This window comes from Nothoprocta perdicaria, unplaced genomic scaffold (assembly GCF_003342845.1).
Source record: "Nothoprocta perdicaria isolate Ctin4 unplaced genomic scaffold, notPer1 scaffold_2, whole genome shotgun sequence".
Lineage (NCBI taxonomy): Eukaryota > Metazoa > Chordata > Aves > Tinamiformes > Tinamidae > Nothoprocta > Nothoprocta perdicaria.
In genome coordinates, this window is record NW_020455204.1 from 9,486,893 (window position 1) to 9,513,911 (window position 27,019).

General features: G+C 37.6%; 1 protein-coding gene across 1 annotated transcript; it reads right to left on the reverse strand.

Annotated features, from left to right (window-relative positions):
- Positions 1–188: 188 nt before the first annotated feature.
- FAM114A1 (family with sequence similarity 114 member A1) lies at positions 189–26,800 on the reverse strand. The gene is made up of 14 exons (XM_026037830.1): positions 26,705–26,800; positions 24,153–24,502; positions 23,633–23,720; positions 19,503–19,616; positions 19,250–19,356; positions 17,428–17,562; positions 14,747–14,899; positions 12,449–12,572; positions 8,953–9,038; positions 7,691–7,861; positions 6,407–6,546; positions 5,044–5,116; positions 2,500–2,553; positions 189–895 (listed from the first exon to the last, which is right to left on the reverse strand). Exons 1-14 carry the CDS (start codon positions 26,706–26,708, stop codon positions 797–799), a joined length of 1,698 nt encoding a protein of 565 aa, XP_025893615.1. The 5' UTR covers positions 26,709–26,800; the 3' UTR covers positions 189–796.
- Between the last annotated feature and the right edge of the window lie 219 nt (positions 26,801–27,019).

The window sequence follows — 27,019 nt, forward strand, 5'->3', positions numbered from 1 at the left end:
TGTTTTTTTTCTTTCTTTTTTTTTTGGTAAACAGTTACCAAATAAGAAAAGACAAATTGTCTATTCCATGCATATTTGAAAAACTGCTTTGGCTTGCAACATTAAGTCAGTTGGAATCAAGAGATAAATATGAATGAATATAAAATAATGGGTCAGCAAACATACAGCTATACCCATACCCCAAGTGGCTCAATTTCATGTCAGTATATGCATATCCCCCATAATTTTAATTAGGTAAAGTAATAACACTTATTACTGTACAGCTCTGAACAAGGTGTTATATAAATGATATAGATTATCATCAGATTATTTATTACTATGCACAACACTAAGATAATTTGTTCATGTCAGCTAAAGTTAAATACGGAAACCAACTTGTGAAATAAACATTTTTTAACTGAGAGTTAAGATCCAAATAACAGAAATGGGCTAAAATGTTTTTAAAAAGCATTTTGTCCTAATTTGCTTCATACATTGCTTAAAATTGAAAGGGTTAGCATTTAGAATCTGTACTTAAGTCAATATTGATATCAATAAACCATTGCCTCAAACTCAATTAATGCAAAGGACATACTCTAAGGGAAGAGAAATTATTCACTTTGTAAACTACCTCCAAAGTCTAAATGAGATTTAAAATGTTATTCAAGACTCTATGTGCAAAACCGCATTTAGTGTCCTCAGAAGACTTTAAGTGACCAGACATCTCCCATAGCTTCTCTTGTATCTGCACACATTAAAGAGATTAGGTCTGTGGTTTCTGCTAAGCCCAGTGGTGACAACTGCTGGGAAACTGTCCCTAATGTGTTTTCAAACAACTGGTCTGGATATGTGAAATTTGCAGAACCGGAAGCAATAGCTGGAAAGCATCTTGAATGTAAGTAGTACTGTTGCAACCCTAGTGGGAGAGAAAACATGTGGTCATTAGTAGTTGTCATATATCTCAGGAACTACATTTCACCTCTTAAATAAACTCCATCTTTCTTAGATTGTCACCATGCTATATTAGGATACATATTCACACAAGGTTTTAGAATCTGTAGATTAAACTCTATAATTTACCACAGTTTATAACTAGCAATCCCAGCCTGAATCATACAGAAATCCAATCTTCCCTCCATTGGAATGTGAATCACCTCTTTGAGAGCTCTGTGTGTAATCTGAGCGGAATAAAATGTCAGAGTATTCTGAAGGGGTTAACACTTTCCCAAAGCAAGCCAGCAAGCCCTCCATCAAGAGAACTGGTTTTGGATGTGGTGCAGGTGAGAGAAGTGACACTGAAAGTACTGATTTAAATGTCTACAGCAGTTTAAACAAACTGTCCTACTACTTATGGAATCTCTAATATTGAATAGCAAAACAACTTAAAACACGCCACAAACCTGGCCTGTACTAATGCACCTTTATATACAAATAATGGGGTTTAAGTAGTACAAAACAGCTTATTCCCAAATTTTGGACATTCTTGGAGTTCGAAGTTCCTGGAGCTTAGAAAGGAATGTCAGCTATAACAAGAAATTTATTCTGAAACAAATAGAATTATATAAGAAATAATACAATCTTTACCACATCTCTATTCAACCTTCTGTATTTTCCCTTAAAGCTACTGTTCATTCAGTGCAAATCCATGCAAATATTTATTCTAAAATGATTTGTTCCACATTTTTTAAGGAAACAGCTGGTAGCAGGAAGCTACAGAATGACAATTTACAGTCATTTGTGTATTTTTTTTTTTTATTTAAAGAGAAGTGTGAACTAGTTAGTAGAGTTAAAAGAATGCAAGTTGCAGATATAATTTGTTTTAGTACTTTACAAGGATACTACTGCCTCTTGACCTCTTCCCTCCTCAGGAAAACGGAGGCACATTTTGCTCACTGTGCTTTTCTGATCAAGAACAGATCATGGTGTCTAACAGAAGCTCCTCATGAACATTTATGTGATGTCTGATACACGGGTATCCATGAGCTGAGCAAGCCTGCTCCTTTTTAGACAACTGTGAATCTTTGTAAAAATCTAAATGCCTGTGGGTGGGAAACATTGCAGCATTCCTGCAGCTCAAGATTTAAAGAAAAGCTGAAAAAATAGGCTGAAAATATATGTCAGTAAAAACTATTTTGCAAGAGCAGAAACAGAAAACAGAGCAGTAAGGACAGGCTTACCCAGGCAACTTGTGAATGGGTTTAAAAGAGGTTAAGCTATTAAATAAGCAGCATCCTGCAAATTGTCTACTGTACTCTGACATACAGCAGCAGAACTTTAAAAACTAATCAGGCTCACGTCAGATATATTATTTTTTAAGAATCCTCAGAAAATGTAATATTATTACAGTAGTATTTGTGGGAGATGCTGAACACAAAAGTGAGGTTTGTGAGGTGGCACTGGACTGCCCAAAGGATACTGCTATTACTTTCTGTGCAGTTCTTTACTATAGAGAAAAAGGAGATGGCTGTTTCATTTCACCCTACAGGAGTATTTCCTAATGTGAAAAGGGTGAAGGCTTACCTCTAAAATCACTGAGTTGACGATGGGGTTAAGAACCTCTGCCTTCATACTACTCTGTAAATCAGAAAACAGAAAGGATAAGAAATACATTTAACAGGAATATACTAATATTGGAATGGCGGTTTTATGAATTCTGAAAAGGTCTTTTTTCAGCATGGTTGTTATTCAGACAATTGATTGTAGTATTCCTGATAACTGACACATGTCACACACACCTCACTAGTATTTCTATTTATTGCGTATGAGAAACTAAGATGGGCCAATGGTTTAATCTTGATTAATTCAAGAGCCACAAAGTTTCAAATCGTCTGATTTCCTACGGATATGAGATTTATATCATTTGTCTGTCTATGCATTTGTCTGTTAGTCCCTTTTCATCTCTCCTAATATTTTTTTAGTCTGCTGCCTGATTTCAAGCCATCAAGATGGAGAAATAGAGGTGAGAAAGACAATTAACTTCTTAAAAGGTTCAAGAAAAGCAGTGGTTTAGGTGCAAGGGAAATGCCCAGCTTCGCTGCTTCCCTACTGAGGAAAAAACACAGGTGAAAGTCAGATCCCCAGGCTGGCGGTAACGGGTGTTGAGCTGGACAGCACAAGCTAATCTCTAATAACTCTAGGAACAAAAGATGACCAGGTGGTTGGAGAAAGTTGGAGAAACAAAAGGAAGATGGTTAGAAAAAAAGGAACATTTTTACTGTCAGTTATTAGGAAATCCAGTACATAGTGTACTGTTTAGATGATTGTCAATAAACTGCAACATAAAGAAGGCAGTATCAATTAAGTACTATTGATTGTACAAATCGATGGCAAGTTAAAATTTGAGAGAAAACCTGATCAGCAAGCAAAGCTGTTATTTCTTGCCTCTCCATTACTGTTTAACTTCAGAAACATGGCCAGCATTTTAAGGCCATGGGCCCTGTCATCACCACAACTAAACATCTGAACCATACAGATAAAGATACAGTGATGGCACTGTCTTTGAGGAAATAAAAAAGTATTTTTTCCAACACCTTTCTCAGCTTCAATGCACACTGCAGGATGCTGGCATTTCCTTGTGAATCCGAAAGCTGCTGGCAGTTTAAGGAGCTCAAACCACAGAGAGATGCAAGAGGATGCAGAACTAGTACAGCCAAGCGTGATGGAGGCTCCCTGCTTTTCTGACTGATCATGGTGAGGAGAAGGCTCCAAAAACTTCCTCCAAAAACTTCCAGGGAAGAGACAACACTTAAAAGCTAACCAGAAAGGCCAACCAAAAATGTCTTCTCTATAGAAGTTATATATATGTTGTATATATTGGCAGTGGGGACTTTGTGCTCAATTTCTCATGTCTGCTCAGAAGCATCCATGAAAACAATCTGGTCCTAAAAATCTAGTTTAAGACTCAGGAGAGCTTTAGTTTCCAATTTTCTGAGTCAGGGCAGTTTAGTATTTCATGGGCTATATATTTTTATGTGTCTGTACATCTACTTACTGCAAGAGGCAAAAAAAAAAAAAAGATACTAAAAAACATCCCCAAAATGCAAAATAAGCAGATTTTTCCAGAGTAATGGGAAGGAATGTAAATTATTCAGAATACAGGCAATTCAGTAAATCATGGTCTCCTACAAATAACTCTGAAAAGACTCGTTCAGAGATGTGCTGGAATAGCTCATGGGAGAACAGAGGGGAGAACTGGCTTTAATGCCTTCACCTTCTTCTGGGGTAATTAGGAAAGACAGAGCTAGATCTTCTCTGACACTCACACAGCAATTTCAGTAATGACACAGTTTATGCCTCTGATTCATGCTAAAATGCTCAGATGTCAGTAGTTTTTGGAACATTTTGAGCAGTGGAGCATGACAGGGCCACTGCTCCCCTACATGCGAGTCTCCCCATCTGTCATCCTGATAGGATACTGATATATCCTATCAATGTGAAGGGGAATAGGAAAGAAATGATGTTTTTAGCAAGAAAGCTCACAGATGAACAGATGTTCCCAAACTGATACAATTAAGATACAATACAGTTTTTTTTTTTTTTTTTTAAAGATAGAAGCCCAAACATAGATTTTTTTAATCTGTTAAATCTTTCACAAATGCAATGAACCCAGCTCAGGGCATATAGCAAAGATGACAGCTGGTGAAACCATCTTAAAATATTCAAAGCATTATTGATGACTTCTACACAAATGGATTCTAAAGGGACAGGCTGAGTAGATGTTGCCAGGTAATGGGATTTTTGCTATTCTTGGCAATGTGGGCCCATTTCAGTGGCAGCAAGCAAGGACTGCTGAGTGCAAATGAGGGATTTGAAAGAGAGACTTCAGAAGGCAGGGGATGCACTGCAGAGTCCATCCAAGCTCACACATTTCCTCAAGCTCACACATTTTCCTCATAGAAGATTCCCTGAATCTTCTATAAAAGTGATCTGGGTTCTTGAACTGAAGGAATATTCTCTTTGCCAGTACCTCATGTAAAGCCAGAGGATCTGTGTAATAATTTCTGTTTTAAGTAGTAAACTATGTTTGTAAAAACCCACATGCAACAGAAAACACTGTTGGCTTACCCCAGCTGCTGTTAGAGAATCAGAAAACTTCTTTGATAAAGATGAAACTTCATTGCACATGGCACTTGTTAAGCTGGTTTGAAAGAGAGAGACAAGTATGAAAATACATCCTTGCTCTGTCCACAGATAAAGCTTATTAACTGTCCCAGGCACCAAACTTCATCTTGAAAGCCAGGAATATTCTTGAGGTAATTCTTCTATTTATTTTTTAAGTATGTTAAGGTAGATTTTGCTCATGAAATAAGCTTTATATCCCTCCCGAAAAATTCAGTGCTGACCACAGCAAAAAAGCGATGCCATTCTAGCTCTGGCACTGTTCTCTTTTGCTACAGCAACTTTTCAAATTTCCAATTTCTAAACTTTTACTTCAACTATTGTTTTTTTTTTCTCACAACTGCAAAGAAGCAACCCCTAGAAATACTGCTGAGAATGACTCTGACTTTAATCAGAATAGTAAGAAGTTTCCTCTCCAAGCATAGAAAACATCTACTCTACACTAAAAGGGAACACATTGTGGTTAGAGTACAATAAAACAAGGAGATCTAATTCTGTTTTTAGATCTTTTACTATTTACTAGACCATCACAGGTTCATCACATAATAGTGTCTGGTCATACAAGGTGCAGCCCACTTCACCTCTAATTTTCCAAGGCACTTAAGCTTAAGTGCTTTATTTTCGAAAGAAGTTTTCCTTTGGACTTCCCCTGAGTTCCACCATCCCTAAAGGTAAACACCTGCCTAAGTACTTAGGATTCAAGTGCTTACATCTTTTGGAAAAATGCTTAGAAGGTAGATAATGGGAATAAAACTCAAACCCACTAAAATCAGTAGAATCTATTACTACCAAGAGCTTTAGATCTGAATTCTGAGTCCCAACAGGAAGGCTGGCTTGTAAAGTTATGTATGTTCTGTGGTTCATTAGCACAAGTTGCTGACAAATGTGTTTCTTATTATTCAGAATTCCTGATTGACTTTTGGATATTTGCAGTATAAAAGCACTACCTAAACGAGACTCTCCTGGCAGGTACTAAGACACCAAATTCTGTACTTGTTGGCACAGTATCTTTTGCAGAGATGACAGGAAATGCATGTGGGCATCAACGCCTCTATTTACTTCCTGGAGCAACAACAGATTCCAGATTGTGACTAGGTCATGTTTTTTTCTAAAGATACAGATGTTAGCCATGCCAAAATATAGCAGGCAGCCTGAGTGATTTAATTATTTGAGAAAATACATCAACAGAAATCCTAAATTTAAAGTTATTTGTTAACCCATGGACTTACTTTGCCTTCAAATGCCATAAATTCAGCAGAATTGCCTGACTTCTAAGCAAATGTTCACATCAGAAATCAACAGTACTCACTTTGTCAGTACTTTTGCTTGATCTTGAGCTGTTTTTTCAACTTCTTGCCCATGTAGAATTAGTTCTGCTACTTTATGAAGCTGCTCAATACACCGAGCTGTTACCTCTGCCAGACTTTCAATTGATAGCATGTAGATTTCCTTATATGAGATTAAAAAATGGAATAATATCAACATTATTGTTGGTACACACACACACACTAAGTAATTTGAAATCTAAAAACAAAACAAACAAACAAAAAACCTCACACAAATTTGAAAATAACAGCACATACACAGTGAAATAATATCAGTCATAATGGTCATAAACAATACTGGAAAATAAAATATCCACCAATTATAAAGACCTTACACTCACTTTGGAAAATGAGTAAGATGACACTACTTATTTCAATGGAAGCTAGGACAGGCTCTCAGAATTTCTAAGATATCATTTTTGAGCCAGTCCTAATAAATACAAAAGTCTCTTAACTCCTGAATATAAGACAAAATTATTAATTTGTCATTTGTTTCAACTACAAAATTAATTTGTAGTTGAAAATATTGAGTCATTTCTCAGTAGCAGGAATTGACAACATTCCCCCTCAAAATACTTTTCACAGTAACACCAAAGAATTCTACCTAGAACTCTGGCACCACAATTTACACAAGCTGGTGCCAGCTGAAAATCTGTAATCATAAAAACCCTTTAATATATACAGTATGACTCAGTTTACTTGTTTATATTTTTCTGCAAAGAAGGGCAGATAATTTACAAGAATTCAATCACAGTTAACCACACCAACAGAATGAAGGTGTTTATATAGACTTACATTTAATTCAGGACTAAAGGAGATTTAACAACAGCAAATTGAGTTCCTAATGCTACCATTTTGTCTATTCATTCAAATTACTTGAGAATTCAATAAAGTCTGAGAATTTTTTCCATCTGTTGTCACTGGGAGAAAGTCTGTTGTGAGAGGACTTTTAATGAGCTACAGCCATTACAGCACAGAAACCCTCAGCTCCCTGTACTGTATGTATGTCCATATGAACACACACACATACAGGTTTAACAAAACAGGACTGTGTGCTGAGCATAGGGCCTGCTATATTGATATATACTCATGGGAACAAATTAACAGTAAAAAAAGAAAAAAAATGTGCAAGTTAGCTTTCTATTTTAATATATTTCTTAATAGTTCCAAGAGTTTAAAACAGTAAGAACAGCACATAAAACCAACACACAAAGAAGTAACCTTATCTAACAATACGAGTGAAACTTATCCTTCAAAAGCTATTTTACCTCCACAGTCTTTTTTTTATCTACTTCTGATTTACCACTGCCATTTTTGTCTTCTACTTTTTCAGTGTTTTCTTCAGTGGGTTCTTCAGGTTTCTCTTTTAGCTGCTCTTCCATGTCTACTGTGGTGGAAAAATTGGTTTCTTCCAGCCATTCATGAGCTTTTTTCCTTGCCTGCCAAACAAAGAACCCAACCCCAAATTACTGTTCAAATAGGGATTATCAAATTATATTCCTGGACCATCTCTTATTTACTTTTATTTTTCATTCAGAAGTTTTATTCATGTCAGTCCTCTGGAAGGCATTCAGTCAAGTGTGCATTTAAGAAATTGTATGAAGTACATCTGACTGCGTAAATATGGATGTGCCACAGATAATTCAGTATTTAGTATTTTTACAATAAGAATGATGTTCCTAGCCAGCTCAAAGTCAGCATCAAGTCACTGACACTTCAGCTTTATGTAGTGTTTTTTTTTAAGAAATCTACATAGAAAGAGTTCCCAAGTAAATCAGTGACATAAAGAAAGAAAAAAAAAATGGAGAGGTAAGATAAGTGTCCTAAATTCTTAAAGGAAAATACAATCACTGTATTTTCATCTGTTTTTACATGCATGAAAGTAAATGAAAATAAAAAGTCCTTAAAGTTGTATATGGTACTACTGGTATAGCTAGCAGGAAATTCATCAGGAAATTTTTTGGTGTGAAGCTGAGTCAAAATATGTTAAGACCTAAGCCTGAGCTAGCTATCTGTAGCCTATCTATCTATTTAGAGAGAACTAAACATCCTCTCAACCTAAGATTATCAGACAAACCACATCTGGATGTGGCCTGACTACAAAAAGACCATGTGATTAGCTTTTAGCCATCTAGATTTTAGATTATTAAAACTAGGTAAGATAAATAAAGGATATTAATTGTAGCTGAAGCCTGGAGAAGTCTCACAGAGGAATAAACATGATGAGCAAAAAAAAAAATTCTCAATCTGAACTTTGCTACTGTTTCTAGTATGTTGGAACCAATCTGCCATGCTCATACTCTGTTTTTGCTGTTTCTAATGTGGCCCATTGCATGAGCTGGAGAGTGCACCTGTATCTACTATGTAATTTCACCACTTCAGTATAAAATGTTCTGGGTTTTGCCACATTAATCCCACCCTCCTGCCTCTTGCAGGAGCCGGATACTGCTCTGTGTCAGCTGTCAGAACAAGGTGCCCCTGCTTTGTCCTCAGGCGGCAAGCAGTGGGCAGGTCACTAATAGGCACTAACCTTGTTAAGCTTGTCAGGAGTGGCAGCAACGTGCAATTCGAACAGCAGCTCAGTGAGCATGCTGACAAACTCCTCCTCTGCATCTCCTGCAACAAGAAACGTAACAACTTTTTTGTTAGGGTGTTATAGCTATACTATTTTACACAAATCAAATATATCTAGTGTAATTATATCCCCAAACACCTTGCACTTGAAAGCAATTTTGATTACAAACTAATGACAGTGACCAAGAAAGAGGGAGAAATATGCTCAAAGGAAAAAATAAATAAAATAAAAGGAAAACAAGACATATAAAAGACAACAAGACATCCTAGCTCGACACTGACTATTCTTTCCAGCTCATTTCAGATGCCACTGAGCTTCACTAAGGTAAACAAGTACAGGTGGCATGCACTCTAGTTACCTGACAAGAACACATGGAGCTACATATAACCACGGAAGAGATGCCAACCTCTTCTTTCAAGACAAGGAATAAATAATTGCAGCAGCATGAGATACAAACGTAGTTTCAAAGAAGGCATACTGGAAAACATGTTTGCTACTTGTTCTCTCTGCAAACCACAGTTAAGAGGTGTGTTTCCTTTCTATTTTAAGGACAAGCTTTGCTTAAGTAAAGAATATTTTCTGTTATGCTTTAAAGTAATAAGTCTTACAGAATCTCCACTTTTATTCACAAAATACTTGAAAAGGCAAAATATATTTTCCTAGTATTTAAACTTCTTACTATATTCTTTTGTCTTACTGTAGTTGCTATGTTCTACCATTACAACTTGTTCTCAGCTCTTAAGGTTGGTATTTTTGTTGAGTATTTACTGAGCTTTGAATCTTCATTCACATATCCCAGGAAAATGTGCAAAATCCATTTTTTTTAGCAGGTTCCATCTGAACTCAATAAGAGCCTGCCTATTTCAAAAACTATTTAGCAAGCAGAATTGAAACACAGACACCTCCACAGATTTTAACAGAACCTGCCATCTCTTACTAAAATGATAACCATCTTTTGAATTCAACAGGACTCAAGTTTAGATTAGCTAGTTTGCATAAAAATATATTTTAAAGATTACATAAAATAATAGAAAAAAGATGCCTTTAAAGGAGAACATGGTTTACTGACTTGTTTTTATAGGTTTACATTTGATTAATGTGCTTAGCAGGATCCTAACTTGTATTGACTAGCTTGAGCTAAAACATAAGCTAGAAAGAAGTTGCCCCTTCAGAACAAGACACGAACTGCATTTATCCCGGATCAGTCAACATGTTCTTAAATTAGCCTGTCTTTTATCTAAGCTAGAGATGACAAATAACATTTAAAACTTTAAGCTAACATTACATACAGACCATTTTATTAGTGTAAATATAGCTTATGCCACAGAAATATCCTCAAGGCCCAATGAAGTCATTTCAGGTGAAGAATTCTTGTTAAAAAAGAAACAACAAACCTAAAACCTTAAAGACCAAGTGTACGCCCAGGAAGATACATATCAATGCACTTCAGAAAGACAAACTTGTTTGTAAAACAAGAGCAAAACACTAAGGGCAGTCAATGGAGAGTCATGGGAAGCCCTTTTAAATGATGCAAACATTAGCAAAACAAAGTTGGAATGAAAGATGAGTTAGAGAAAAGTGTTCTATCAGGACAAACAGACATTGAATTTGCATGTTAGCATTAAATACGAAGGAGCTGAGTATTGTATTTATCTAAAATGGCAGGTAATTGTCATTTAAAGGCCTGTCAATGGAATTCTTTAAGTTTTATAGGTTTTTATGCATTTGTTGTTTTAATAAAATCACTTAACAGATTGTTCATTAACAAATGGCCGGTTTTCCTTGTCTCCGGGGATCTTATGAGGGTCATAAGAAACTTCACCCCCTCTGATATATTTTAGTGAAGTTAATACATTTTTTTGCGACTGGAAGTGTCCTACAGCAGGACGTTGCTCAGAGGGGACATGTCATTGCTCAGAGGGGACATGTCCATGCTTCGGGCCGTGCAGCACCAGCTCTCTGCAGCTCTGCACGTCCTGTGGCAGAAGGAAGGAGCAGAGGCCTCTGCCCCACGTCAGAAGCCTCACCACAAAACACTCAGCTCGCTCCTGGCAGAAAACAGCTCTGAAAAGACATCAGCCTTCTTAGTCTTTTTCTATCCTCAGTGGAACCAAAATTAATCCAACAGAACTACAAGAGCACAAAACTTTTGCATGTCAAATACAGGCGGATGTTGAGCCTGATCCCACCAAAGGATGAGAGTCACTTTGACCTGCAACTTAAAGTCACCCCCACTCACTAGTGGGGTTGCTAGATCTTGTGTGTGGGTTTCATTTCCCCTGTCACAGAGAGGACTATACACCGTGCTTCTGAGTGACCTGCTTTCACAGGGGAAAGCCAGCAGCACTCCGCTTTTGTCCTTTTCTTTGAGGTGCTCATTGCCTTAAAAGGCCACTTAAGAAACCCTTAAGATGTTTCAAGATAAGAGCAACCAGCAGCTCTGCTTCACTGCACATGGTTCATGCTGAAAACAGAGCTTTTCTTGGGGCCTAGCTTGGAAGCAAAATAACTATTTCCCACATAAATTAAGGAGAGATACAAACCTCTGGAATCACCCTCATTTCTAAACATGCAGTACACTTTTTTGACTTCTGTTTCTTACAATATCACAGTAGGATGTGGGCTTCTCATGAGTAATGAGGAGGCAAAAGGCACAAACACAAAACTCTTCTATAGTAAGAATTTACACTGCACATTTGCTGTCCTTGAGAAGAAACAACAACCTCCGACAGACCCAAGACATACTGAGTAAATGCTACCAGAAACATGCTCCAAATGGAAAAGCATTTCCAGTTGGAATATGTGGATGCTTACAAGAAAATCTCTCTAACTTTTCTGAAGGTTGGAGAAATCATACCTAAACATCTTCATCCCTGAGAACAGAGTAAGATGGCGTGAAGGAAACAGCTATGAAGTCTTCGAGTACAGCGGGCAATGGCATGGGTCAATCCTCACTCAAACCCAGGGCAATCTTTCTATTAGCTAGAAGAGGTTGGTTAGATCTCACAGGCCTAGGGAAGTGGGCTATGCAGCTTTAGGGGTGTTTCACCCTTCTGATCCCAGCCTTTGCTAAGTTGCTAAAATGGAAAAGCATTGTTAAACACTCCAACACTTCAGGCTACACAGTTCTATACACAGATTTTACAAGAAAGCTTCAGTTATCAAAAAAGAATTGCTTTTCTTTTTTTTTTCTTTCTTTCTTTTCTCTTTCACTTATGATACAGTAAGACAATGCAACACTTCCTTACACTGTATTTTTTTATCCCGCATTTCAACAATGGCACAAATCCATAATTAAGGACTAATCAACTTCCAGAAATTACAGAGTATTCATTTTAGCTACTTCTTTATGAAGAGTACCAGAATAATATAAATTCAAATGTAGTTCAGCTAGCAGTATTTGCAGAATCAACACGCCTTTAAATGGTTGTATCTTTATATGTCTAATTACCTTTTTGTTCCTTCACTATTTCACCGTCTGACTCCTTTGGAAGAAAAATCTCTTTTATATCTATTAACTCATTTTTCACCGTCTCCAACTGCTCTCCATCTAGCGTAGCTAAATGTGACTGAATCTGTGAAAGAAAGCATAGTGAGCACTTCTACCAAAAACAGAGCCTTTCCTAAATTGCCAATTTTGAGCCTGCATCAAAACATTCCAAGAGATGTAAGCTTCCATTAGATACTCAAATCTCATTTCTAACTTTCAAATTCATGTTATGACATTTTGTAACGAATCAACAAAATTTTATGAGTATTGTCAAAATTACACAAGCAGGGCAACCTCTCCAATCTCCGTCTTCTTCCAGAACTCTTATTTTGGATTTCAAATCCTGGGTCTAACTGTAAACAATAATATGCATTTGGGGACTGCTTGAATGGGGACAGTAGGCAAGAAGAGCACAGGCAGATGGAATTCATACTTAGCCTGAGCAGTCATGGAGGAGATGGGAGAATAAGTCTATTCCTTCTCCCTTCAAAGTCCCACCAAGACTCCAGATGACTACCACTGTTCTGAAGGATACATTGACAGATGTCTGACACATCCTTTGGTGTCTGAGATATCTAGTACAAGCCCCTTCTTATCGAACAGGGTGATATCCAAGATGAATAAAACCAAACAGAAACAGATTTTCTGAATCACTGCTTGCAATGTCTGGCTGCTCATGAAAGACAAGAAAATGTCTTTTTTTCTCTACTTGATAGAAAATTTTACCTTAAGTTTTGTTCTGAGTCTTTATTTCTTTCAAGGTTGAAAAAAAAAAAAAAGTGCAGTGCAGTCTGACACAAGTTAGAGACTAGAAAGAGATAAAATATTTTTTGTGACATTATAGTCTCTTATGTGTCTCCTTGGCATTCCCTCTCTTACGTGACAAGTTCATATGCTCAGAATTAAATGGCAAATTAGATTCAACCAAACTCAAAGAACTACGTTTTTGTTGTTTGTTTTGTTTTTCCCTCCTCTATGGCATTTTCCATTTCATAAGATTCATTTGAAGTATTTAAAATGATTTTTTCTAAAATAAAAAATAATTTAAATTAAATAATAAAAAGTATATTTAATGTTTTAAATTAAAATAAATAATCCCTGCTATAAGAAATACCTAGGACACTGGCAACCTCTTGCTCAGTTCCTCTTGCTTTTCTCCTGTGGCACATCAGAGTGTGGCTTTTGGTCTGTTTGTACAGGTCTCCAGCTTGCAGGAGTTGGTGTACTTTGTGTATGTGGGTAGTATTTGGAGCACCTGTTCTGCGAGCTTTTCAGAAGCACGTTATCATTTCTGTTACACAGAACTGGACTTGTTGACACAGAATGGGACCTGGTGACTTGTTGCATTCAGTTCTTTGTGCTTATGTCTTCTTTTAGGGTGCTGATACTGTATCACTGTGAGCAAGTTACTCAGAGGTTACTTAGGACATAGCAAGTAGCCGCACATGAGAAATCTTATGCACAGTCTTACCCTATGGAATCCAGCGGTAAAAGTAAAATAGTGTTGATAGATGCAATTACCTGGAACTTACTTTTTTTCTCTTTATTTATTTCTTGTTTTGTGGGATTTTTATTTTATTTTGGAAGGTAAGCCTTTGAACCTTACATGTAGATTTAGAAGTTACAATTTTGTACTTGGATATAACTTCAGAAAATACGCAAAAATATGTACGCAGATACTTCAGAAAATATGTACGATTAAAATGTACACATATAATCATACACAGTAACTTTAGCATATTCTTCAGAGAGATGTTCAGCATATGTATGCTTTCAGTAATTATGTCTTGGGGTGATCTTGCGTAAGTTTAAAAATCACCCCAATAAAGAAGAGTAAGAAATTGAACAAGTGATCTGGAATCCATTCCAATTCACTTGCCTCCAGGTGTACTAGATCTGGAATTCTTGAATATAAGTATTATGGCCTTGTACAAAGGGAAAGACTTGAATCTTCCTGCAAATTTTGAAGAGACTTCTGCACTGTGTCATGAGCCAAAAAATAGAGGATATATATGCTCTTAAAAAAAATAACTCTTAATGGTGGTTTTCTTTGTTTCTTTTGAGCTAATTTTAAATTATAGGTGTATGGGGATTGACTTCCTGAAGCCAAGGACTGGCTATTGGGACCAACTCTTTCAGCTTTCTCTCATGTTAAGAGAAAACCTTCTGTTGGTTTCAAATGCAGCTGTGCAGGGAGATTAATGTTAAGAAGATTTATTTTTTAACCATGTCTCATAATTCATGCCATTTATACTGTACCTGGGCTTCACTTTCATTTGAGAGGATTTCTAGTGCTTCAAGATGGGACAAACCTTGGAATTCATCAAAAAGCAGTCCATAATGTGCTGTTTTCTCAACTGTAACTTGCTGGGCCAGTCTCTGCTTCTCTTTTTCTTTAGCTTCTCGCAACAGCTGCAAAAAAATACATCATTCCTGTTGTTTTATTGGTAGTGCTGTAGACATGACAGATTTTATTACTCTCTGCTTCTTCTTGTTGAGAAAGTAGCAATAAAATTTGAGACTATATCAGACCTGTAGAGCTGAAATTTTAGTCTCTCTGAAATATATATATTTTTCTGAAAAGCTTTTCTAATAAAATATTTAAGCGGCATTCTAAGTGTCTCTCTCTTAAGGTAATAGATATCTTAAAAAATAAATAAACAAAGAAAATATTCTTGCTTATATTCCCAAAACAGTATCAGCTATGGAAAACATCTCATAAATCAGCTACCAATTACAATGGATTAACCATTGTTAACCAATTACAATTGGTTACAATGGATTAACCACTGTTAACCAATTACAATTACAATGGAAGAAAAAGAGGAAGAAAGTCTCATACACAGCCCTGAAGAGCCATGCCATCCATTCCATAGACTCTAAAACTGGAAGAATATTATTTACATTAATTCTAAAATACTTTTATCAGATTGTAAAAACAAATTTAGATGAGAGCAGGACTGACAAAAGAGACCTGTCTACTAAGGACAGGTCTTCTACCGAACATGGGTCAGAACTATACTCCATAAGCTAGGAGACATGGTGGAGTGACCTTACACAGCACATTCCTTCCCAGGAAGGAAATTCCACCTCTTGAGCAAATTTGCTGTTGTTTAGTATATCTCTAATTGCACTTTAAGGTCCACATAAACCTCTGATAAGAGGCAAGCTCTCACCACTTGCAGCTTTCCCTCTTACAAAACATCTTTGATATTACCTTGGTATTCATTTGGTGCAAAGCACTTATGATGCCAGGTTTCTCCAAGTCTCTACTTTCAAAAGACCGTTCAAAATGTTATGCATATCCCAGCTACAAGGTAGGCACTATATTGTAAGACCCATGAGAACTGATTTATATTTTCTATGTAGATTCAAGCACATCATTTAGGAAAATATTAGTAAAGGCTCACTTTCATCCATGGGCTTAGCTTCCCTAGGCTACCTATATGGTCAGTGGAATAGCTCAAATTGCTCTCCATGCCTCTTCAAAGCCAGGACCCAACTCAAGCACTACAGGTACACAGCTACAGCAGCAAGTTACAGAGCACTGGGTATAACTAGGGTACCGGAACTTGATCATTTATACTGTTAAAGTTATTTGTTTCTGAAAGTTTTGTCTTATATACAGAATATCTTTCTTATTTTAGTGATTCTTTATTTTAAATAATTTGAAGATTCCATCTGTCTAATTTTTATATCCTTACACCTTTTTAAATGCAGAAATTTAAAAGAATGCAGTCAGATTGCTGTTCCAACGCACTCAACAATAAAATCTCATTGATTTACAGAGCCAGCATCGCACTTACAGTATTAAATATGCCTGCATAACCAGTCTTTTGTTTGAAAACATGAATCCTATCATCCGGATAGCTTTTCCTGTGGTAAAAAATATTCAGATGGATCAAAATTTTGAGCCTCTATTGCATGCAGCAGTCCCTTTCATTACTGCAAATGTAGTGCAGTAATGACCGTGAGAAGTGCCTCAGGATGCTTTCCTCAAAATACATTCCACAAGCTGGAGCTCAGGGCATCAGCCAGTGTGAGACAGGTACAGCCTGAACCACATCTCAGGGCAGCCTTCAGCTGCAGTACTGAGACTGCAGAGTGTAATGTCTGCATTTATTTCCATTTTAGCAGTGCTGATTGTCTAAAATAGGGTGCTGCTGATATAGATGCATATAAGGTATACAATTATATTAATATTCTTAGGAATAGTTACTTTGTTTTTGGCTTACTGTATCAATCTTTTTCCACCTTCAATGACCAGGACTAAGGATAGAACACATGATTTAAGAAAAAAACCAAAACCCAAAACCTTCACTCCTCTCTACAATGGGGTAAACACACACAGAAGCTGTATTGACAACTTCTTTCAATGACTTTCATTTTCCAAAGCCTCCCTCCCACCTGTGTCTGGAGAGCTGAAGTAATTTTGTACTGGCTGCAATTATATTTATGCTGCATTATTACTGTACCTCTGAAATTTTAAAGATGGGAGTCAGGACTTGACCCCTATGTCAGGGTACTATTATTTTAAATGAGCATAAGATGAAAAAAATTCTAATGAAGCATATGCTGTATTCCTGTATTACACATTTCCAAGACAAGCACAATAATGTTAGTGCTGGAGGATATTTATCTATAGCTGTTATGAAAACACTAACTTGACTGTCTCTCCAGAGAATAATGATTTATTACCACCTGTTCTACCTATAAAAATCAGCCGTTGTACATGGAATTACGCAGAAAGGATAATTTTGTAAAACATGTACTTTATAATTCTGTGAAGAAAAAAGGAAGTGGAGCCTGTGTAAACATAAGATTTATTTCCAAATACCTAGCCATAACTGCAATCAATTTAGTCTCTCCCTGAGGCATATAAAATTCTAGAGAAAGAATTTGAATCTGCATTGACAGAACCATAGTTAAATAAATCCAACCTGAGATAAGGAAACTGTTCTTGCCATCAGTGTTTTGGTTCTCTTAAATCCAGGATCACTTTCTGCAAGGACATTCATGGTGGTCTTTCCAATAAATTCCAAAGCATCTAAGCCTCCAGATAATACACTTTTCCCCTGTAAGATAATGCAATGTGGTTATTTCTTTTCTACCTTATGTTAACATGAAACTGCGAAGAGTATTGTCCTTGCGGACACTGTCTTTCAACACTTACTCCCTTATATTTTCTCTGCTTTAACTAACAATAGAATTTATGTGCTTATAAAATTATGTTACTTTGTTCTTTATACATTTTCAGGAAGGGGAAAATGAACTATACAAATATTTCTAATTAATAAAAAGACTTGCACTGGACCCGCACTTCTAAAATTTTGACACCAGTAATGACTGTCTGTAGATATACAGCTATTCACAGAAATATAGTTGTTTGCTTTGTGTCTTCTCACTAGCATCACACACAATTTTTCAGCTGTGCCATAGAATAACTTGCACTGACTAACAATTTCCATTACAAGCTGGATTCTGTGTCTGGCAGCTACTCACTTGCCCGTGTAACCTGATATAACGGAAAATGCTTATAGAAGTCTCAGATGGCAATGCAGTTCTCAGGACTGAAGCATTATAGGAAACTTTTTAGTTAGAGGTAAGAGTTGCCACATAACCACTGGAGACCTTAAGTTGTTATTTTGGTGACATTCAACAGCAGCAGTATAATAGTACAGTATAGTAATAGTATAGCAATTAGATAATGGTGTATTAGTGTCAAGTAAATTTCTCTTATTTGAAAATCATACTCCTACTGATGCTCAATTCCTGCAAGCCCTATAGTCGTACAGATTCTGTAGCAACTGTCTGTTAGTAATTGCCCATGTGAGTCTTCCCCTGCTCCTAATTTGATATCATTTGATATATATATGATATAAAAGTTTGATATCAGAATGATTAGGTGCTCAGAGTAAGCTGGATACGCACAAAAAAAGAAACACTATTTCATAAAAGATAATTAATGGGGACTTGGTGATCCTATTTTTAGCCAATGCTTAAAATCTTCCAGAATTTCATGCTAAACACCATAAAAGCTCAAGAAAAGCATGTGCTTTGATAATAATGTACAAACACTGTTGATGAACAAGATCATTTGGAAATGGATTTGGAAGCATAATGAAAGCAATACAGAATTTTGCAAAGCTGAAGCTCTGAGGATGAGAAAAAGAATGAAATGCAACACAGAAAATACAGACAGAACATGTGGAGAACATACAGAAAACATTATAGGAAGGAAGGGTAGAGAAAAGATTTTACCTCATTGAGTCTGCAATCAGATGACTTTTTGGGAGAGCCAATATAAAATGAGAGACTAGAAAAAGATGTAAAGATAGTGACCAAGGAATAACAATATAGAAGTGGGATAGTTCATTAAAAAACTTAAAATAAGCAAATTGATTATCTTCTTCAGAAATTGTAACAAATCTTCCTATCATACTTTATCTGGAAGGACTTAACAGCAAAAATCAGATGATGGTAACATGAATATAAAATTGATTGTACAAGAATCTGCAGAATTGTATACAGTTTACAAGACAACTGTATTTTTCTACTAAAACTGTCTTCAAGTGTTCATTTGTATTACTTGTATTTGACTTTTTAAAATCCAATTCAGTTATTTTGGCATGGGAAAGATACTTTAAAAAGGCCTCCCACACAACTGCGCTTACAAAGACCCACAGTCCAAAAGAGATGAAATGAATCTGCACCTCAAACCAAAGAAGAACTAGAGAAGAGAGACCTACTGAAATCACTCACTGTGTTTTGCACAGCGTTGCTGATTGCTGACAACATCCCACGAGATCCAGAGGAAGGAGAAGAGGGAATATTCGCGCAAGTGCTTTGGTTTGGAGAAGCTTCTGCTTCTGACAAGAAAGAGCAAGCTACAGTAAACTTTCACATCCACAAGTCACAAATTACAGTACGCTGATCAAAAAAATAGGAGTTTGTAAATTGTATCAATTTGGCAGTGTCAAAGAGCTCTGTCCAATTTTAGTGAACTTGAACTTACGTGTAATTGGTGTTTCAGCTGCAGAAGGATCTGTTGCTTCTGAAGATGCTGAACTTGCATTATGAATTCTTAGAGTAGACCCTGCTTTTTCCTTTACTGCTGTTATTCCGTGACCTGCAGCAGAAACATATTTTGGATTACATGATTTGAGAATGTACTGCTAAAGGTACACAGCTATGCTCCACATGTGATCTCTTAAAAATTGCTGAAAATCAGAATAAGCATTCAACCTACTTAAATTTTTATTTTTTAATTTGCTTGTACTAATACAATCAACATATTGACTAAAAATGCTAAAGCTAAAATGTAATATGTATGGCACTAGATCTGAAATACTCCAGATGTTGTTTCAGTGATACAGGTAAGTTTAGCTTTCTGCTTTTCAGAATATCAAATATATTCCATTCCCATTTATTTAAACAGAAATCAATGGTCCTTCTAATTCCATAGGGTTTGGCCTCATCTACTCTTCAGAAGCTTAGAACAATTAATCTCATCCTGCCTTTTGAACTTTAACTTCATAACAAAATATTATTGTCCTATAATTACATAAAAATGGAACTAATCCTTTGAACAATTCATAAAAACTGATGGACTTTCAGACTAATTTTGCTGTTTATTTTAGAAGCTTGGTACATTTGGTAATGTGATTCTCATAGGTTTGCAGACAAACTTTTATCTCTAAGAAAATTTGCATTCACACAGTTGCTGTATTTACAAAACTATGAGAAGCAGCATTTTTAACGCTGTGGTTATATGCACTAGAGTGGTAAGAAAACATTTCAGGGTAGCTAGGAACAACGTTTTGCTGAACTAAGCCATCTGGCAAGTGTCTTTGACTACAACAACACAAGCAAGATGAGATCAGAACACCACAACTGAAACACGTCAGCACTCCTAGATAATGTAAATGCACAAACACTGCAGAACTACACACTGCACTGGAAATGAAAACCAGTACTTATTATTGTAGAAAAGGACAAAAATAAAATATTGGATGTGAGATGAGTCTCCATTTTAGGAGATAACAGTATGCTGATTTTGTTATACTGCATGTGGTGACAAAATTGAATTGATATTGTAAACTTGGGAACAACTCTTATACCTTCATCTACTGCTCCTCTTTAACAGCAGAGATGAAAGAGCTACAAGGTATGTTTTTTCAAAGGTTCACATTGTAACGAAAGTGAAGAAAGCTTTTTTTCCCCTTGGTTATCTCCATTCACTTTAGTGCTATAGCAAAAACATCTTCCTTTTACTTCCTTTACAGAACTAGCTAGACACAGGCTAGTCTACGTCTGATACCAATTAGGCCATTCAGACTGATCCAGGACCAAATCTAATTAAGATGGTAAATGAGACCAGTTCAGAGCACCTTGTTGCAACTGATAAAATAATACAGCAATAAGCACCAAGATTGTTGTAATACATTTTCAGTTCTCAATCTCTTCTGAATTATAAGGAAGTTAAAGGGACTGCAGTCCCCAAGCAGTCCCCAAGTCCTGAGCACTCCCCCACATCCACCATCACCCCCCAAAGCTGATGGTCTGTTACCTGCACTCAATACATTTTTTAAAAAAGAACAGCTGTGGAAAATAAGGGGCTACTTCTACAGCAGCTGTAATTTGTCATTTACAAAATAGCTGAATGATCACCACGTGATTTCTGACATAAATAGTTTTTCCTTAATCAGATGTAATATATGCAAGTGAAAGATATATGTTCTGAAGGGATTAACTGTCCTTTTTACGACTATGTAAGATATGAGCATAATATCCAGCTGCTGTTTCTTGTCATTCTTTATTTCACAGCAGGCGAATAATACCCATTTGGAATGAAACAGATTTTCATATCATTTCCAGGTTTTAATTTCATATTATCTCAAGCACTTCCATTCCACACAGCCTTAAATTTAAGCTATATAATGATGAATTTTGCATATATCTATGTGTGTCTATGCACATATCCCTCCTTGTGAACAAAGAGGCATCAAAAGTAACATTTCATTCTGTCATACTGAGTGACAGGAAAACAGGGAGCATAAAGCAGAGGTTTATGGTGTCTGATATTTCCATAAATCCTTCTACTAAATGCAGAATGAAAAACACATACGAGGAACGTACATTAGGTGTAAAATAATCAAGAGCAATGAGCAATGTATGAAAGATGCTTTAATGGCTTTTCAATATGAATTTCAAAGCCCATTTAAATAGCTGGGTTCTATTTTTTCTTACTTTTATTGTATAAAGTAAGTACAATGTACTTACTTTACATAAAGTACAATGATATTGTACAAACATCATTGTATACAGATGATAGTCCTGCAAAGAGTATTTGAATTTAAAAGGCAACAACAAAAAACTAACCACAAACATACAAGGAGTGAAGTATATGCATACACCATGATAAGGAATAGACAGCTTGGAAATGCAGCCTGTTAAACACTAAAACTTAGAAATCTGAACAGTATAATTCATCTATACAGCATTTGAAAAGCAAGGTTCGTGGGAGGAGGTAGTAAGCTGGCTGACAGCTTATCTGGAAAAAAAGAAAATCAGGCAAGCCCTCAAGCATACAAACTGTTCTGTTTTTAAACAGAAGCCTCAAGCTTCAAATATGGACTCAGACTATATTTTGCCTGGCTCAAGCCTTGGGGTAAAAGGTTTGATGTTAGAGCTAAGGTGATCTAACAGCTTCCTAGCGCTGGTAAGGGAGGTCCTGCTCCTCCAGTGTTGCCTATTTGCTGGCACTGGCACTGATCTCCTCCCACAGAGTTGTCTCAAGTAACTACACAGGCAGATAATGGACCCGTTTTTCCTTTAGGGTTATTCTTTAATGAAGCTTTCTGAACTAGCTTGCCAAAGGCTCAGGAGATCAAAAGCAGATGAGGAAACATGGAAGAGAAGAGAGGTACGTGACTATTCATTTCACTGGCTGCTCACCATTAAATTGGCATAGCTGTAAGAGCAACCCTGTGTCAGAGTGGAGTTTTATCATATCTACTAGTGAAAGAAGGGATTTTTAAAATTTCTGCTTTTTACTAAAGAATGCAACATCAATGAAAGAGGGTAAAATGATGGTAACAATTTCAGCAACAGGGTTGTGTCTCCAAAACACAGTGCACCTAACTCTCCCATCTTATTCCAGTAACTATTTCAGTGGAACTACTCCACTGTGCTTGTACAGGGTGGAAAACCAAACTTATTGCACCTTTTAAAAACGAAACAAAATTAATCAAAAGACAAAGCTCAATAACTTTCGTATTGTGACACCTAGTGTCAGGCACTGAGCATGGTGGAGGCAGTGAGTAATCCAAAGGCAGTGTGGAACATGCGCAGAATGTGGAACATTTGCATCACACCTGCCTTTCACAGACCAAAGTGTCATGGAGCAGGACCCCAGTGATCCAAAAAGGTCAAGGTCTGTTCAAAGGCCTGACTTTGTCTTTTCTTTAGAAGACAAACAATACAAACAATCCCCGGCTGTATGTGCAAAGCTAGTCAAGGAGAGAGAAGACGGAAATTATATGGAAACTTCATTATAGAATCACAGAATATTCAAGGTCATTACTGGAAATGAAATAATCAGCAACACTAAGCACGGCTATAAAGCCATGCAGAAATGTTCATTTGTTTCAATATGTTCTTCTGCTCTCTAAAGTTCAGTATGATGGTTTAAGAGCTCCATTGACTGTTAGTGAAAGCTGGAATGATTTACAAGAAATGAATTTATATTTTATAGAAAGAAGTCTTAGTACATAAACCATAAACATAGAGGTGCATGCATGTGGGATGGAGGGCTTGGACTTCGAAACTCCTGAGCCTTTGGCTGACAGCAATTGCAGCAGGTCATGTCCTTTCTGTGAAGGAGCCACTAGGAGGTAACTTAACTCGCTCTGCAGACAAACCTGTCACATTGTCCGTAATCTGACCTAAAGAAATATTAATGTGCACTGACAATTTAAGAAGGTCCTTCGTGCCATTATCAATGTCATGGCACACCATGGCTTGCCAGGACAAAATGATGTTTAAATCTTGTTAATCAAGACAAGCAATTTGACTCTAGCTGTTGTCTCTAAAAGTGTTTAATGATGTAGTAAAATGACACCTTAAATATTTTCAAGTACTTACCCACTGTGGCAGAAGCTGAAGACAGGAGGGACTTGCCCCAGGTACCCCAAGCTTCCCACCTACTTGTTTTAGAGGAGGAGTTCATGTCCTGCAAGAAGAAAAATATTACTCCACTGTCTACAGTGTATATTGTCTGGAGGCAGCAGGAAACACAACGGACCCACCAGGCAACAGGATCAAGCATGTAATAAACGAATATACCAGCTTAGCAGGTTGTGTGGCTGCTTACAAGGAAATACAGTTTACAAATAGGCATTTTGCAATGAAATTCTTAACTTCACTGACGATGATGCCTTCTGAAGAATGATTCTGAAAAGTGAAGGCTCACGTATACAGAAAAGCAGCCCCGAATGACTAGTGACAAAAGTTTTGCCATGAGCTCCTCAGATGGATGCTTATGCCTTTCTGCAGAGTAGTCCAAGCAAGATAACCACTGCAAAAAACATGTACATTTTACAAAATTCTATTCTCCTTATAAAGCAGGGAAGGCAGCTTTTCTAGAAAAGAAGATCTTACTTACTGGACCACTTTGCTCATGCAGTGTTCCCTCAGATTCAGGCTCAGCATCAAGGCTTACAGTCTCAATGCACTCAGCAGGCACGTTTTCCGTCACCTCTCCATTGGAAGGCAAACTTTCAACTACTTTTTCAGTCAAAGGATTTTCAATAGTAAGCGTGTCTCCTTCCTGTCCCTTACTGGCACGCTGAGTGGCCTGGTCACCTTCGTCTTGCAAAGGCTCAGGCAAGACCCCAGCTTCCATGGCGGGTGGCACGGGCTCCTGAGGCAACGTGTCACTGCTGGGCATTTCTGTGACTTCAGGTTTCTGGTCAGATGGGATGTCATCAGGTACCTCTTCAGACATTTTCAGCTCTGAATGCAGAAAATAAATTAGACCTCAATTCCATGAACTTTTGAATAAACATCATATCTACAGTGTTCCTCATTTCTGAAACAAACAGGTGGGGAGGAAGAGGGAAGGCCTTGGTGCGAGGACTCCTGAAGCATGGAGCATCATGCATGATGCCCATTAACAGCATTATTATACTTCAATAATTCCATTCACCTAGCAGGATCACACTCAGTAAGACCAGCAAGAATCCTTGTTTTCCACGATAAACTTTGGTGAGGGAGAAAGAATATTCATTTTTCTGGAGAAGTGTGAACTGCTGGGGCCTGAACCACAGGCCCAAGTCAGGGCTGACTTACAGCTGAAAAGGACTCTGCTTTTGTGGAACTACATGGAACTCACCTGTAAACTGCTTCTGCTAACCTGCACGTAGGCTCTTGTGAAATTGTAACTTTTGTAGGCTCTTGTATAAGCGTTTTTGACCAGGAAGGGAACTTCCCCATGCAAAGCTGGGGCTCTGGCCAGGTCCCAGTCCCGGATGATACAGAAAGTAGGACATAGCAGATGTTACCGCTAACAAAGAAAATGCGGGTATTGCTGATTTGGTTTTATAAAAGCTGGACCCTCTCACAGTGTCTTTGGAGACCTCACTTAAGGGTGGATGCACCACATAGGAGCTCCCAGTTGCCAGGAGGGTTCTACAAAACAACAGGGGCTCCCAGCGACTGCAGATCTCGATTAAGGTAATGTATTTAGGCAATTGGTGATGCATCTTTTTTCTTAATTGCTATTCTTTGTCTGGTATAGCAATGGTTAAGTGCATTACCTTCTTTATTTTGTCTATAGTTAAAACTCAGCACATAATAAGCTTATTGTTTTATGTATCATTTCATTTCTGTATTATTTGACATTAATAGTAAACACGTCTGTTCTTTCTTTTGATGTCTGGTTATTTCCGACGCGCCCCATCAATTGGCAAAACAAAGTGAAATATCAAAACTTCCACAAAACTAATATCTATGTTCTTTAGATGTGGCCCCTAGGGAAAAGGATAATGTGAGCTGCCATGCTACCAGAATGCACTGACCAAGAAGCTCTTCATCTCCTTTCCACCACTTCCAAACACACAGGCTCCTAGAGCCTGCTGACTGAGGATAACAGGCAGGCAGGATAACAGGCAGTCCATAAAAGCAGGTAACAACCGGTGTGGTGACATTACCGTGCTGGAGAAAGCCCGTGCATAACTTGAGAGTATTGCAATCCTCAGCCAGCTGAGGATCCAGCAAGGGAAGAAACGGCCTCTGAGCAAGCGTGGCAGCTGATTAAGGAGCGGCACAGGCAGAGTCCAAAAGGAATATTGTGCACTGATTACTGCTACTTACTTCTTGGCAACAACAGTATGCCTGGCACTGCACTCAGAGGACAGCCCTTGACAGAGAGCTGTCACTGCAAGGTCTTGCCTAAATGCAGAGCTGCAGGCAAAACTCAAGCAATCTGCTCTGTAGATGGTGTCTTTTCATTAACTCCCATAGGAATGGATTAAATATGGTCCAAAGCTTTGTATTTGTTAGTAAGGGCTGCGCTTCTGGACTGAGGAAAAGAAAAAAGGGCAAAAAGCAGGAAGTAGTATAGATTCAGAAGAAGTCTCTTGAGATGATATGGATTTAAATTAGCATAGTTTATTAAAGTCCACACGATTGGGTACATGTGGCTTCAGTAGCTTATCTAGTTCAAATCTAGATCAGCTCTTTTAATAGTTCCCAAGAACAGCATTCAGGATTAGGAAATAAGAGATATATATAAGTATCCGATACTACAAAGTAAACCAAGGTGCTATAAGTAACTGTACTGCCTTTATTAAAAAAAAAAAAAAAAAAAAAAAGTAGTCTGAAACTACATTTACCACAAGAATTTGCAAAGTTTTGCTGCAAACACAGCAAATACTAAACAAATACTTAAATCAAATACTTAAATACACATAAATACTGCTGTTGCTTTGAATGGACTTATTGTGTGATGGGCAGCGTTGCCTAAAAAGCAATTTCTCTTGTCTGTAGCCCAAATTCCACAGTCAGAGATGAGCAATTCCTGCTAAAATCCATAAATTTTGAGCGTATGAATACATGTAGCTTCAGGATATGGATGTGCATCAGGATAAGATCTGAGGAAGCACCGACACACCACCGACAAAATTCTCCAAAGCACCTGCAATTCAGCACACGCACCCATTATAAACCTGTGCCTAATCCTTGCGGGATGGGGCTGTATACCGGGAAACCCTTGAGGCCGACAGTTCTCCGTTACGCCACCCTTAGGGGAGTCACGTTAAAAAAATAAAAGTGAAAAAATGCCCAGATCGGTTAAAAGGCAGACGTGGGCGCTCCCGAGGGAGCGGGGAGGGAGGGAAGCTCTGCCGGAGGCCGCAGCTTCGCGCGCCTCGAGGGCAAGTGCGGCGGCCCGAGGAGCGCGGGCTGAGCGCGGGCAGCGCCGGGCGCCCCGGGGCGGGATGGCCGCCGCGCTCCGCTCCGCTCGCCCTGGCC